The sequence below is a fragment of the Trematomus bernacchii genome, unplaced genomic scaffold (genome assembly GCF_902827165.1).
Source record: "Trematomus bernacchii unplaced genomic scaffold, fTreBer1.1, whole genome shotgun sequence".
NCBI classification, from domain to species: domain Eukaryota; kingdom Metazoa; phylum Chordata; class Actinopteri; order Perciformes; family Nototheniidae; genus Trematomus; species Trematomus bernacchii.
This window is the reverse complement of record NW_022987648.1, coordinates 10429552-10443866: the sequence shown is the minus strand read 5'-3', so window position 1 is coordinate 10443866 and position 14315 is coordinate 10429552. Positions and strand designations below refer to the sequence as shown.

The following is a 14315-nucleotide window of genomic DNA, read 5'->3' as shown; positions in this document are numbered from 1 at the left end:
GAAAGAAGGACTAAACTAGGGCTATGCATTTTGCCATAAATGTAACACACCTTCCTTTCTTATAATATGGCCATTTGTAATGATTTTTTTTTTTAACTGCTTGCAGGTTTCTGTAGCAATGGGGACAACAACACAACTAAAACTCAAAGACAATATAATTTGCATGTCTATAGTCTTCATAATTTTTTTTCTAATAATCCAAACAATGATGTGAGAACGTGTTCACCCCAAAGTGTTGCTGCTGTCCCCATTCCTGAGAGACACAGGGGTCCGGAGCCGAGGGGTCACGGCACAGAGCGTTTGCATGGGAAAAGGAAACTAATCTAAATGGAGTAACTAAAGAGACATTCCAGATGATCTGAGCTTGAAGAATATTGTTCTGTGTTTGGTTTTTATGTCAAACAAATGTTAGATTGATGTTAGTTAAACAACTTTTTGGTTAAATATTTAGACATAATGTCACGATCTTGGTGTTATGTCACGGTTTTAGTTTTGTGTGTCTGGTAATGGGTTTTGTTTTGCTGTTCTTTTCTCCCTGTTTCATGTTTTCCTCCTTGTTTCTTCTCTGGTCCTTCTCCCTGGTTGCGGTCGAATAGTCCATTTAGCTTAGGAACCTTCCTAACGGAGTGAAATGACCCGGAAGTCCCTCAGTGGCAGCCATGATAAGTGCCGTTCGAATTCTCTAAATGAAAGGAAAGGAGGTTTCAAACTTCCTTTATAACCTCCTTTAGCTTAGGAACCACTGGACCTCCCTAACCGAAAGGAGAGGAGAAAATGCTGCCCCACAATGCCTTGCGGCCGCGGCATTTGCCGTCACACAACAGTCGGCCGTTCACGGTTACAACCGATTATGAACGAGAAATGATATCATGAAAGTTACGGTGCTTATTAAGCATTTTAAAACGTATGTGGTAAGTTGCCAAAGTGCTTTGTTTTGAACGTCCATCAGTATTATAATCAAAAAGAGAAATATGAACGTTAGTTTTTACTGAAATGATCAAATAAAGTCAACATTTCACAGTCTTTACTGAGCTGTGTGGGGTTTGTTCAACTTTTAAAAAGATGTTTGAATGGTGATATACACAGTGATAGATGTTAAGGACTAACGTTTATAATAAATACATTTGTATTGATTTTAAGATCTTTTCATACAATCATACGTATTGGGATCATTTGTATTAATGAGGACCGGAGGGAGAGGGTGACGAGCATAAGTTTCACTTTCCTTTTTTATTTCAATTCCAACTTTGGTCATGAAGAATATGTTTCTCTGTGCAGCAGGCGCACATTTATGACCTCCGCTGGCGCATCATAAACACGTTGGATAGTGAAAGTGCAGTCGGATTCTCTAAAGTACCGCAGTCTCTTCTCCTAAATCCTTTTGAATTCTCCTATCCACTATCCCTTAACCCCGTGACATTTCACTCAGAGGTCAAGGAATAGACGATAGGGTTAGAACTTAGGAGCTGATTTTTGGACTATTCGACCGCAACCCCTGTGTTTTCCTCTCTGTCGTTAGTTTCCCTGGTGTGTCTGATTGTCTGATTGTCTGATTGTGTTCACCTGTTGCCCTTGTGTTTCTCCTTCCCTGCCCGGCTGTTTCTCGTCTCGTGATTACCCCTCCCTGTATTTAGTCTTGTCTCTTCCTGTGTTCCCCTGTCGGTTCATTGTTTGTTTCTCCTGTCTCCCTCCATGTTGGTCGCGGTCAGTTTTGTGTGTTTTACCTTGCACTATCTATGTTTTTCGATTCATGCCATGTTTTTGTTTTTTCAGCTTTTAAATAAAGCTCGCTTTTGTTTATAGACCTTTACCCTTTTTGTAGTCTGCATTTGGGTCCTACCTTTTTCCGCAATCATTACAGAGATCTTAACACATAACACAGTGTAAAACAATAAAATCAAACAATATGAAATATTCTGCTCTCAGCCACCAGTCTCACTTCAATTAGAAATTGGCAAATAAAAATGTGTTCTAATTAGCACCTTCGGTCTTTGAGAGAAAATTGATGTGATATTTTTGGATACCTAATTTCCTCCTGAAGAAGTTGTCAAGTGATATATGGTAACTTATTAGTGTTTTTAGAAATGTGCTCTAGTTTTTTCTCTACCAGCTGGAAGAAAAATCGAGAATAATTTAGTTCACTCTATTTCCCTCTTGAAAGGTCACATAAAGGCTTCTATTGCAGCATATTAGTTAAAGGGGACCTATTATGCAAAATTCACTTTTTGATATCTTTTATACATAAATATGTGTCCCCGGTGTGTAAGGAGACTCACACAGTTTCAGAAAATACAACCCTCTCTCTTTTCCTCCACAACTCTAAAAAGCAAACAAAAAAAACGGGGGTGCAAACGAGCAGATCCAGGATTTGGCTCCTATGACGTCATTGGTGAAATGTGGCACACGTGACACGTCCCAACCTATCGTCTCCATATACAGTCGTCTAGCTGAATCCCCTCTCGCAGCTGTGTGTCTGTGTATTCAGCAGGATGTCTGCAGGAGGCACTTAGAGTAAAGTTGTTATATATAATACATATAATGGCACTCTTCTAGCGGTAAACACTTATTAAGAAAGAACATGTCAAGCTATGTGCTGTATCAGAAACAATGCGCACCGTGTTTTGGGAGTAATATGGTCTGTGTTTACATTAGCAAGCATGCTAACACTCAGAGCTAACGCTGTACTGGAGAGAATATGTGTAACGTAATGTCATTGCGGTAAACCCTGCGAGAGAGAAACATTTGAGCTCCATACTGTTTCAGAAATAATGCTTGAAGTGGTTTGGAGCATAATATGACATTTAATCACGGCAGCGTTTAGCTGAGTTTCTCCCGGTAGAAATCTCTCTTAGCAGGGGAAAGCTGCGTGACGCTACAAAGGGACGTGGCTAGCAGCTGCTGTTCCATTTAAAGCTACGGTCACAGAATCAGCCTTTTTGGAACAGGGCTGGAATAGAGGGGTATGAGGCATGGCTACAATGGGTGATCTGTTTGGTATTTGAAGCAAAAAACTTCACAGACATGTTTTATATAGGTATGGCCCTACAATATATTTTTTGCAAATATAGCATAATAGGTCCCCTTTAATATTATTATATAGTGGTGCAGTGATGACATATTTTGTAAGCCTTAAGATAACATCACAATGGCAATGACTATCGCATTTTGGAAGATTTAAATAGCTGTTATAACAGTACTATTTTTATTTAATTTTCTTTTGCTAAATATTCTTCTGTTTGTGTCTTTGTACACACATCCAAAGCAAATTCCTTGTATGTTTACACCTTAAACCGATTCTGATTGTTGTGCATGTAAATGGCCTGCAAAGGCTAAAATCCCAAAGTTCCCCCAAGAGGGAGTTTCTCTCCCTCACCCAAAAAACAGTCAACACGTTGACTCTAAGACGAGTGAACTGGGAAAGCCATCTCCTTTCCAGGTATAAGGACTCATTCCTGCAATGCACTTTTGATATGCACATACAGTAGGTCGTTTGGATCTAAGACTGTAATTTGATCCTTTAGCTTTAGCTCAAGGGTAGCGTAGTGCCAGGCTGTAATATAAAAAAACTGTGCTAAAACAGTATTGCTTAGCTTTCAGTCAAGGGGAAACAGACAGAGCAGGCAAAAGGAAAAGAACAAAAGAGAGAGAGATGAAACAACGGGAGAACAGAAACACATAAACAGAGAAGAACAAGTGAAAGGAAGTGAAAAGAGGGAGACAGAGGCTCTGAATAATTGAGCGTGTCATTCTCTGAGAACTCAATATCCTTATCAACTCCTCTTTTTAAGAACATGACACCGAATCCGCGTCTCTAATTGCTGATCTTTGCTTTTCTCTGCAAATGCTGCTTACAAAGACCTTTGTGAAATCTAAGCTGGAGAAACCGTCTCGACTCGGGTGGCAGGAAGATGGATGAATCACAGATATACACACTAACTGGCACTTAACTCACACGTACACACTCACAAACATGGCCTAGAATAGCTTTAGAATAACTTTCAATTAATTTACCGCTTACTAAAACATAAAAATGTCAAAACAACTTAGTTGGCAAAAAAATGATGCAGGCCAGGGACTTTAGTAACTCTCTTTAAACAATAGGAAACCCATTCAAAATGCAGCATTAAATGCCATATTAAGAAATTTGCCATAATAAATTAAATTCAAATCGTAGAACATGTTTATGAAGGACTCTCTGAACAACGTAAAAGTCAAGAAGAAACAATATAATCCGTGAACTTTCTTAGAGCACAACAAAACACTTGTTCTAAGTAACGGATAATGTGGGAAGAGGGGGTCATTAATGAAAATAAAACACCGGGACGATCATGGAGCCCGACGGCCAACCAACAGTGGATTTTATTTTCATTAACCAGTCTTTAAACCAGAACCCATACGGTGTTCCCTTAAGTGTTGACTTCCTTTTGATCCTTTTGATTTCTCTGACGTCGCTCTGTCTGTTGACCTCTTTCCTTCTCTTGCGTTGTTTTTGTTTTCTTTACTGGGGACAGTTTAGCTATCATGAATCCAAAGCTTCAAGCTCTACACAAATATAAAAGTGAATATTCAAAAAGTATTCCATATTGTTTCTGATACTAATGTTTGTTATCCACAGCAGGCATTAAATTGACCGGACTTCTTTCTGCGGATTGATATGACTGCAGTAATATAGTCCCATGATCTAAAGCCACGGTGTGTTAGCGAGTATTAACAACCTCTGAAATGTCTGAATTGACCAATCAGAATCGAATACTTAACTAAGTAACCATATAAAATGTAATAAAAGGGATTTGCTCTTTTAAAATGAGCTCAAACTTAAAACACATGTAAGATTTTGCGATATTAGCGCATACAATTTCCAAAGTTAAAATAGTATAAACACCATAAATATGGTAGCTCAAGCTTCTTAAATGGCTGTATTATTTAAGGATTGTTTCAGTCACGTATGCCAGTAAATATTGACTTTCCGCTGTAGCTCTACAGTTTCATTAAACTAATTTGGAGAAAACAAAGGCCAACAGCTAAATGAGGCGAACATTGTTTCATTCTTCAAATATTTGTTATATCTAAACCTAATAATGATTTCAATCTTTAACATTTAAAATTATACACATTTATCCTCAATGAATTTATATCTGGTCTAAGCGGTGTTAATAGATGTTATAATAGCAGGAAGTAAGTGGTAAAACAGCCTCCAGAGACTCGGCTAGTCCCACACCAGTGTTCTCGGTTTGTACAGTATTCGACAGGTGGCCCATTTAGCTGGGAACACTGCTGAGCAAAGCTTATTGGACATGGGGAATAATGATGGTGCTGCAGTAACGTCGAAAAATACCCAGAGAAGACTGGAGTGCCTTTTCAAGGGAATACTTTAAGACACAAATTGGCTTACTGAGATCTGCAGTCCCCCCCACTCTATCATAAATGACATACTCCCAAACAATGTGTACACACAAACCCTGCATACAATGAGAAAGCAGTGGTTGTGGCTGCATGTCCTCCCTGGAGGCTGAGGCTAAGAAAAATAGAAAGAAAATATTTTGCTGAGCACTCAGTATTCAGAGAACTGTGCCGCATTAAAATGAGAATTTATTTTCCACTTCTCACATTTGTTGTAAAAGGTTATCCTGGAGTTTGTCGTCAGAATCAAGAAAATAATATTTTAATATTATCATATATTTAATAATAATTGTTTTGTTAAATGTGTTGAATGAATTAAATTAAAGATCAAATAAATGAATACAAAATAAAATAAAAATGTGTATATAAATGTAATAATCTAGTTAGTAAGAAGGTTCAATGACAAAATAAAATAAAGATATTTATATAAACATAAGACATAATGTGCCTGTGGTTAGTGCTTGTCATAGCTATAAATATGTTTTTATTATATTTATTTTTAAATTCTCATATTTTAGGCAAAATAATAAAGATTAAAAAAAAATATATATATATAAATATATATATTCATACACATATATATATATATATAAACATCAAAATAAAATACTAAATATTTATATAAACACAAAACGTAATGTGCCTGTGGTTCTTAATTTGTCATATCTATACATATTTTACTTTTTATAAACACTTCACATACTGTAAGAACTGAAGTGTTTTCTTACATACTCTTTACTTCAGAACTGCTGCCCCTCACTAAACCCTTATATCACCCTCTAGTCTCTTTTAGCTAAAAGACCCAAGTTCTAATGCCTGTCTCATCGCCTGTGATTCACAAACATCAGAGAAAGTAAAAAGAGTGGTGACAGTTGAGTTTTAAAATCCTCACACACCACAGAGCCTCTCTTCTGCTGACAGTGCTGTCGGCTGAAGAGTCAATCCCAGCGGACGGCAGTGGAGGAGGTCGTTCCAGCGTCTGGTTCAATAGCAGTTTAGCAGCCTTCGTTGACAGTCTGCATCTGAGCTGAGAGCAGCCGAGCTGACAACAGACACGAGTCAGGCTGTCTTACTCTACGCTGCCGCCCGGCATTATGCTGCCCTCCGGTAGATTTGTGGTTAGGTCATTTTTAGAATTAGTTTGTAAATGTTTAGCCTCTGTGGAATGACATAACTAAGAAAAAGTGCAGGAATTTGGTGGAAAAAAAGCACTCAGTCGTCTCCAATGATGAATCAACTTTTCAGAATGCAGCCCTTTATGTCATACTAGTCAATTAAATACAGTGTAATGTAATACTAATATACCCCTCTATATATTGTAATATACATTTTATATATTGTACCATTACCATTGCACAGTTTAACTTTGACTTCTTATGTTTATAAAAAATGTTTTTAGCAGTTTTATTTGAACTTTTTGGACATCTTACTCTAACTTCTCATTTTATATTAAATGTTTTATTTTATTGCTTTTTTTTAAGAAATTCTTACTTTAACTTCTTACGTTTATATTATTTCCTTTTTTAATTATTATATTTTTTGTTTTACTTTTATTTCATTTAGAAATGGAACAACTGTCACAAAAATCTAATTCCCCCAGGATAAATAAAGTGTTGCGATTCTGATCAAATCCAAATCACGTGATAATAGTATAAAAAACTGAAAAGCTATTTTTCCGACATTAAACAAATATTACCTTTTTTATAGTGTTTGACCAGTACATTTAAGTGTCAAAATCCTGGTTCAGGTTCCTTGCTGGGTTTCCCCACAACATATATATAGGTGTGGTGTATCATAACCATTAAATGTGATGTTTGATTCTCTTTGGGTTTTTGTATGTGTTTAAAAACCACAAAACTAGTAAGCAGCCACAAACACTGCTGCAATAAGTGCACACAATCCTAACACTGCAGGGGTGGAAACCAAACTGACATTGACTGTCACTATTTTCTCATTAGGGAGCAGTTATGTGTACCAAGGGACAGACGGATGATTTTTCTCTTACCAGGTGACACTGCCAGCTGAAAATGATGCAGCTTGTCCTCATCTGGGAAACTGGCTTTGCATGTACCTGAACAAAAGCAAATGACAGGAGTTTAGTTAGTCTGGTCAAGGGTTAAAGCCAGCAGTAGCTCCATGAAGGTCTACCATTACTTTTCTCTGTGTCAAATAATGACACTAACACTAACACTTTTATTAAAGTCCATCTCGAGCCACAGTGTTCATTCTGTCATCACAGCTAGCAGGATTTATGCCTGGGGTCTCCATGTGGCACCACATCCTCCCCTGCTGTTCAAACACATGTACCGCACCCTAGACAAATGACATCATGTGCTGGAATTCTTTTTTTACTAAATCAACATTACATCAGCTCTTTTCACTGAATCCACAGTTTAAAATGATACTCTGGATACATAAGGCTACCACATATAGTGAGACTTCTATAACGTGTGTGGTATAAATGTAAAGGAAATCAACTTTGTCCTTTACATTTAAATAACAGACCATAGAATACCTTAACTGACCAATCGGAATAGAGTTTTCAACAAGGCTATTGAGTAGATGTATGCATGTTCCATGCCCCAAGTTTATGTTTATTTGTTTGATTACAGTTAATCAGAGTCGCTTTTCTTCTGCACTACTTCTGCAGGTTGATGGCATTAAAAGGGTTTTAAAGGTTGAAAACATATATATTTGCCAATGCTTTTCAGAGGTGATTTAACACCTGCACCTCTTGTAGCATCAACTGTATTTACAATACAAAGCGTGTCATTGCGTTTTGTAAAGCACTTTGAATTGCCTGTGTGTGCTATAAGAATGAACTAACCTTAAGTTAATCATTACAATACTTTCATTGGTTTTTAAAGCTCTTAATGGTTTTGGTCCAAGCTATTTATCAAATTAGCTTTTAACCTATGAACCATCTAGAACTGTCAGGTCTATTAATACTTTCATTATACCGTGAGTTAAAGTTGTACCGCACTTCGTGTTACTTGTGTACTGAAGAGGATTAGGGCCCCATGTGATGGTTTTGGAGATCTGACCACATTTAAATAAATAAAAAATCCTTATTCCGACTATAATCTGAGAATTGTGACATTTTTTTAAATGTTTTTTTAAGTCAGAATCATGGAAAATAAATAATTTAAAAAAAATCACTTTTGGTTAGATCTCAATTGTATTTGACATCTGGCCCTAATCCTCTTCCATACCTTTGTGTATGAAAAATTCTGTATAAATAAAGTTTGATTTCATTTGCTTTGATAAACGAAAACCATACAGAAGAAAAATTAAAAGCACTGTAGTAGCTAGGTGCAAACATTAGCTTTGAGCCAATATTATCACATGTCTTTTCTACAAGACGTATAATAAAACAAATTTTTCCAGCTAAACAAGTCTTCTTCTTACTTTCTCATCAACACTGTGGGCTGCGTAACGTGTTTACTTCCCTGGATTTCATGATCCTCAGCTGAGAGAGGAAACTCATCAGACCACTAACAACAGCCGACATGCTGAGTTCAGCCAAAGCAATGATAATTAATTCAGCCCTCATGCATAATAATAACCAGACAACTGAGCAACGAAGATCCGATAAACTTTAATATAAATTCTAATTAAACTAAATAGCAGTTTGGGGGTCACAGTCTGTTTGAGCAAATACATCCTGAGGCCAGAAGTATAACAAGCATGAAGCCTGAGTAAGGCTCAAAGCACACATGTTGTTTACTTAGGCTCATTTCCAGCTCAATACAGAAAACATGTATGTGGAAGAGCCGGGTGATCTGGAAAATCAGAGTTGTTTGATGAAATGAAATGCTTTACAATTAGTTATACTGTAAAGTAGTGCAGGAATGACTGTTCAAACCCAGAACAGAGTTAGCATTTTTACCACTTACAGCCTACAAAAATACATCATCACTGCACCACTGTATATCCTATGTATTTTTTTTAATCAGTCAATAATTCAGACTGAATAGCCTTAAATGAAAAGTTTGGACGTGGACAGATAAATACAAAATAATATAAGGCATATTTGCCACCTTTATTGAAGTGATACATTCCAAAATTTGTGCTATTTTGATAGAAAAAGCAGTAAGAATGTGTCTGACTCAACAAATTGTATAAGTAAAATCAGTGTGTACGGCATGTAACGGGTAACGCACTTGACCAGGGGCTGCAGATGGTAATTAGCTATTAGCTCAAATCTGGCAAATATAATCTTTTCTCTTTTGTATTATTATGCAGTGTTCTTAGTCGATAAAAAACATAATAATTCAATAAAAATAGCATACTTACTAGGGAGATGGGCTTCAAGTTCTGAAACTTCTGTAGAGAGATAAAGAAAGAATCATAATTAAGGAGCGACAAACTGATACAGTATCAGTTGCTTTTTCGAAACAGATAGAGATAATAGAACAAGTGTGTTTCCTGGAAGAGCAGGAAAGATAAGTAAAACAAAAAATGCACCAGAGGGCAGGTTTTTTTTCTTCACAAGACCTACGTATTATGGTGTTATACTCAAACAGAAATGACTAAAAGCCTGGCAACCTTAGTTTGAGTTGTATGAAGTGCTGGTCCCAAGCCAGCTCATTAGGCAGTTTCCTGTCTAAGAACTGTATTGACCTTTAACCCAAACCTTACCTCAGTACCTAAGGAAAAATAAGTCGCTCCAATGGAGTATCTGTTTAAGTAAATGTATAGACTAAAACAAATACAGGTGATAATCCAGAAGAGAGTAAACATGAGGCAAGACAAAACAATAGAGCTAAAAGCTGAAAAGGACAAGGACAGTCCTTTAAAATGTAAAAGGACAGAGAGAGGAGGGAGATGTGTTGGGAAGCCAAGGCAACTAGAAATACCTATAAATAAAACAGACGGAACAAGAAGCAAAAACATGGACAGAGTGAAAAGAAATGAAAAGAGAGAAATAGAAATGTAGAACAAGGAACAGAACATTCATGGAAGAAGAGGAGCGTGAAAATGTATATTCCTGTATTGAGAAACAACCAAAAAAAAACGTTATCTACCTGGAGTAAATCCCCAAATATGTGTCTGTTTTGTTGTCATTATTCGAGCTGACAAAATACCGGTACCTTTGGTAAGGAGGCGGTCCCTGATGGAGACCCTGTGGGTGGAGTCGGAGGCCCCAGAGGCACGGCCCGTCTTCCCTCCATCGTCTCTCTTTAGCTTACTGGCCAACGTAAGCATGGCTGCGCTGCTGTGGTCTGCCTCGGTCTGCCCACCACTGCACTGTGCTGCTAAAAAGCCTGACAATCAGAAGGAACATAGAGAATACATCAGTCAATGGAGAACAAAGGGGGGGGGGGGAAACACAAAAAGTTCATTTCAATATCTCTTCTGGCTTACTCTCTTACTACAAAGACGTGCACACAAGGTAAACTGTGAAATCTACATTTCAAACTGTATTGAATTTCATTTGTCGTCTATCTAAAGTAGACCATAGATGTATAAAGACAACTGGATACAGCGTTAGAGGCAGGGCCCGTTCATTACAGCGAAAGATTCGCAGTGGCAAATTAATGTAAAATGGCCTGACTCTCTTCTCCCCCAAGAAAAAAAGGGATCTTCCATGGACCTTCCAGCGATCTTCCGCATGTATTGGGCCCATTCAGCGTAAGCACGTAAGCACTTGGGTTTTCCCTAGGCCCGGCTCCAATCCACTCAGTCACAGTCGGTCTCGGCTCAGTCCAATTATTGGAAAATAACTCTGGATTCAGCTGTAGCGCATTTCACAACTTTAGAACCTAATAATTGAAATGAGGGCTTTTCAAGAGTTCGTACTGTGAAGGTGATTTATCTCAAGAAAATGATATGCTGATATACAGACGTCCCTTTCACATTGTTATTCAAGGGGAAGGAGTCTTTTTTGACCGTATAATATCACAGAAGTTGCAGTACCACTGTTTTGTTATTAAGAAAATGTACTTCAAAGCCCTGCTCTCTGCCTTGGGGCTTGGTCTTGATTTGACAGCTTGACAACTTCAGCCCCCATGACACTGCACAGATTAAGCAGATATAGATACTTCAAAGCTGGATGGATGAAAACAACAATAGAGCAAGGAAAGGGTCTTTCAGGTACATCATATGTTATACATACTATAAGGCCAAAGCTTAGCTGTTAAATTATAGATCTTAAAATCACATCATGTTGTAATTCTACATTAAGTTTCAGCGTTTCAATCATGCATATTCAGACTAACCAGGTCTCATATATAGGCAAAGGGGTAATAGGGACAGAAATAGCAAGTGGTTAATGAGCAAGACACAGGGAAATAATAAGGTCTCATTATACTCCTTCCTTTACTTCCTATAGCAATAAACTAACAGCTATGACAACATTTAATTACGGTGGTATAATTGAGTGCTTGACATCGATTAGAGGAGTCAATTGCAATAAGGACTCCCCGTTAAGAAAAGACGTGTGGTGCCAAATGAGTTATAGACTTGTTATATGAGACTACATGCAGCCAGAAACTGAGGCGATCAATACCACAGCAATAACAATTGTCTCTATTCTCTACGACGAAAAAAATGGATGCAATATATGTTTAAAGAGTTACATTTAGACCATCTGCCGGAAAAGAGATAAAATATCATATCATAAAAATTGAATTTATCTGGCAGAAGGGAGCCTACAGTGACAAGCATCAGAACTGATAGAATTAACAGCAATTTGGCCAAACTGCATGATATTCAGCAGATAACGGTAACAGCAGAGTAGTAGAGGACAAAAGCATGTTTCAACATCATGAATCTTCCAACTTCCCTCTTAGACACTAAGCAGGAAGCCATCATTTACTGTATGTTTGACATTTAAATTCTTTAAACTGAAAGATGAAAATATTCACACCTTGCAAATGTCTTACTGTTAAACAATGTTTTTGAAAGCTTGACATGTCCTGAAAGTTGCTGTAAAACAATTTCCGGTTGAGTCTGGGAAAGATAATGTATCAAAATATGGTATACATTATTTTTTGAATTAATTAATAACATAATAATTTAAAGGTCCCCTATTATACTCTTTTTCAACAATATATTATAGGTATCAGATATATACAAAACATGTCTGTGAAGTGTTTGGTTTGAAATACACACAGATCATGTGTTCATTGCAGCATCCCATAATCCCCTCTGTTTCAGCGTTGTTTCAAAAGTGCTGATTCAGTATCTGTAGCTTTAATTGCAAATTAACTGCCACTCCCCTATGAGGAGTGTTATGTTTAAAAGAACACAATGGTGCTCTAGGAGGAGACTCAGGTGATAAGATGGGTGTTACCTTGGTTGGTTATTGGCTACTGGTTGCACAACCCAAAAAAACATTGTGACATCACAAAGTGGCCAAAGTCTGATCTGCTAATTTTCAGACAGGTTTTTATATAAATGGATCAGGACACACAGACAAATAGAAACAAACAGGATACAGTATGTAAACATATAACATCACCAATAAATGACCATTTAAAACACTACTTTCAGGGAATGTCAAGCTTTCAAAGAAGTCTGCAACCTCTTTGCATGGTGCTGCGACATGATTTCTTCCAAAGAAATGTACTGTATGACACACTGCTTGTATCAGTCACTCAATGCACATCTGCTGTATTATCCTGTTTCCTTAATTTGTCTGCCCAATATTACACTTAATATTGCAGGTGGTGCAGAAGAAGGTCTTTTAACCTTTATAGGGGAGCAGATCACTAACATCTCTGATGAATGTGTGTCCAATGAGCACCGGGGGAGCTCATTTGGGGAGCAGAAGTAGCAAAGGGTGAAGGCATCAGGTATCAGAGAGCCATAACATGTGTGTCACTGAGTCTGACTCACAGCCCAGCAGCCTGAGCTGTCAGTCACTGCACCCTGGCCTGTGGCTCACTGACACAAAGTAACTGGATGTTAGTCAAGTAGCTGCAGGGGTAGGGGCAGAGCCATGAAGCAGAAGCAAAAAATAGGCTTATACAACTAGCAAATACAATAATGAAAGATCTGCTGTGTAATCAGACTAAAGTACCCTGGCTCTACCACACAAGTGTACACACATTGGAACAGTATGTCAAACTTATTTACATAACCAATATAAAGGATACATTGGTAGAGTGATGTTAAGTGTACTTGCTCTGTAAATAAATACACCCTGTAACTCACGGTAGACAAAATTAGTCCAGCTAACTCGATACTGAAACACGTAAAAGTGCGTATTCCTCGCGACAACACCTTTTGCGGAGCTAAAAGGAATATTAATGCTAATGTAAACACTTTTATAGGTAAAGTTATAGCTTCGTCACTTTACTTTTTAACTCGTTAACCCACTGCAATAACAAACCGCTAACACTGCAGCTAATATCAGCTAGCTAAAACACTATGTCCAAGCTTTAAAACAGTCTCAGCTAAGGCTTATTTTCCGCACGTGTGCTTGAGTGCACGAGGACATGTCACTTCGTTTTGATTCAGTGAAGTCACACGCGAGTTGTTGATGAAGTATGTGTGCTAGTCGGTGTTAGCTTGTGTGTTTTCTGAGCGTTGTGTTTTACCTTCTGTCTCAGAGCTAGCGCCCCTTGCTACACCATAATAATCCGCACTCCTCGGTTCAAGGCGCTGTCTGCGACTCCAGCCGGAGGTTATAGGACGCACGTCGGACTATAAATAACTTTAAAAAGTGATTATTTGGGACTCGGAGTGGATTTAAACTGATTGGGGAATCAGCTGTCAGAACTTCGCTCCGGTGTCATGGGCAACGGAAGCGCAGTGAATGCCGTTTGTTATTGTTGTCCGGGTAGACATGGCGGCAGATAATCAGTTCCGCAGAGCAGAGGACGAGCTGGTTCCATAGATAGACTGTATACAAAGGTCTGTTCTAGCATTTTCAGCTATGGAAATTAATAGAAAAGTAAAAATACAAA

At 37.8% G+C, this 14315-nt stretch overlaps 1 protein-coding gene across 1 annotated transcript in view; it reads right to left on the bottom strand.

The window, feature by feature from the left end:
• Positions 1-14164, bottom strand: part of ube2f (ubiquitin-conjugating enzyme E2F (putative)) — a 55706-nt gene extending 41542 nt beyond the window's left edge. Inside the window, exons 1-4 of the mRNA XM_034134401.1 lie at positions 13947-14164; positions 10494-10667; positions 9697-9726; positions 7406-7471 (exon numbers count right to left, since the gene is read on the bottom strand). Coding sequence (XP_033990292.1) covers positions 7406-7471; positions 9697-9726; positions 10494-10608 — 211 coding nt within the window. The 5' untranslated portion in view covers positions 10609-10667; positions 13947-14164. The remainder of the gene's footprint in view (positions 1-7405; positions 7472-9696; positions 9727-10493; positions 10668-13946) is intronic.
• Positions 14165-14315: the final 151 nt, after the last annotated feature.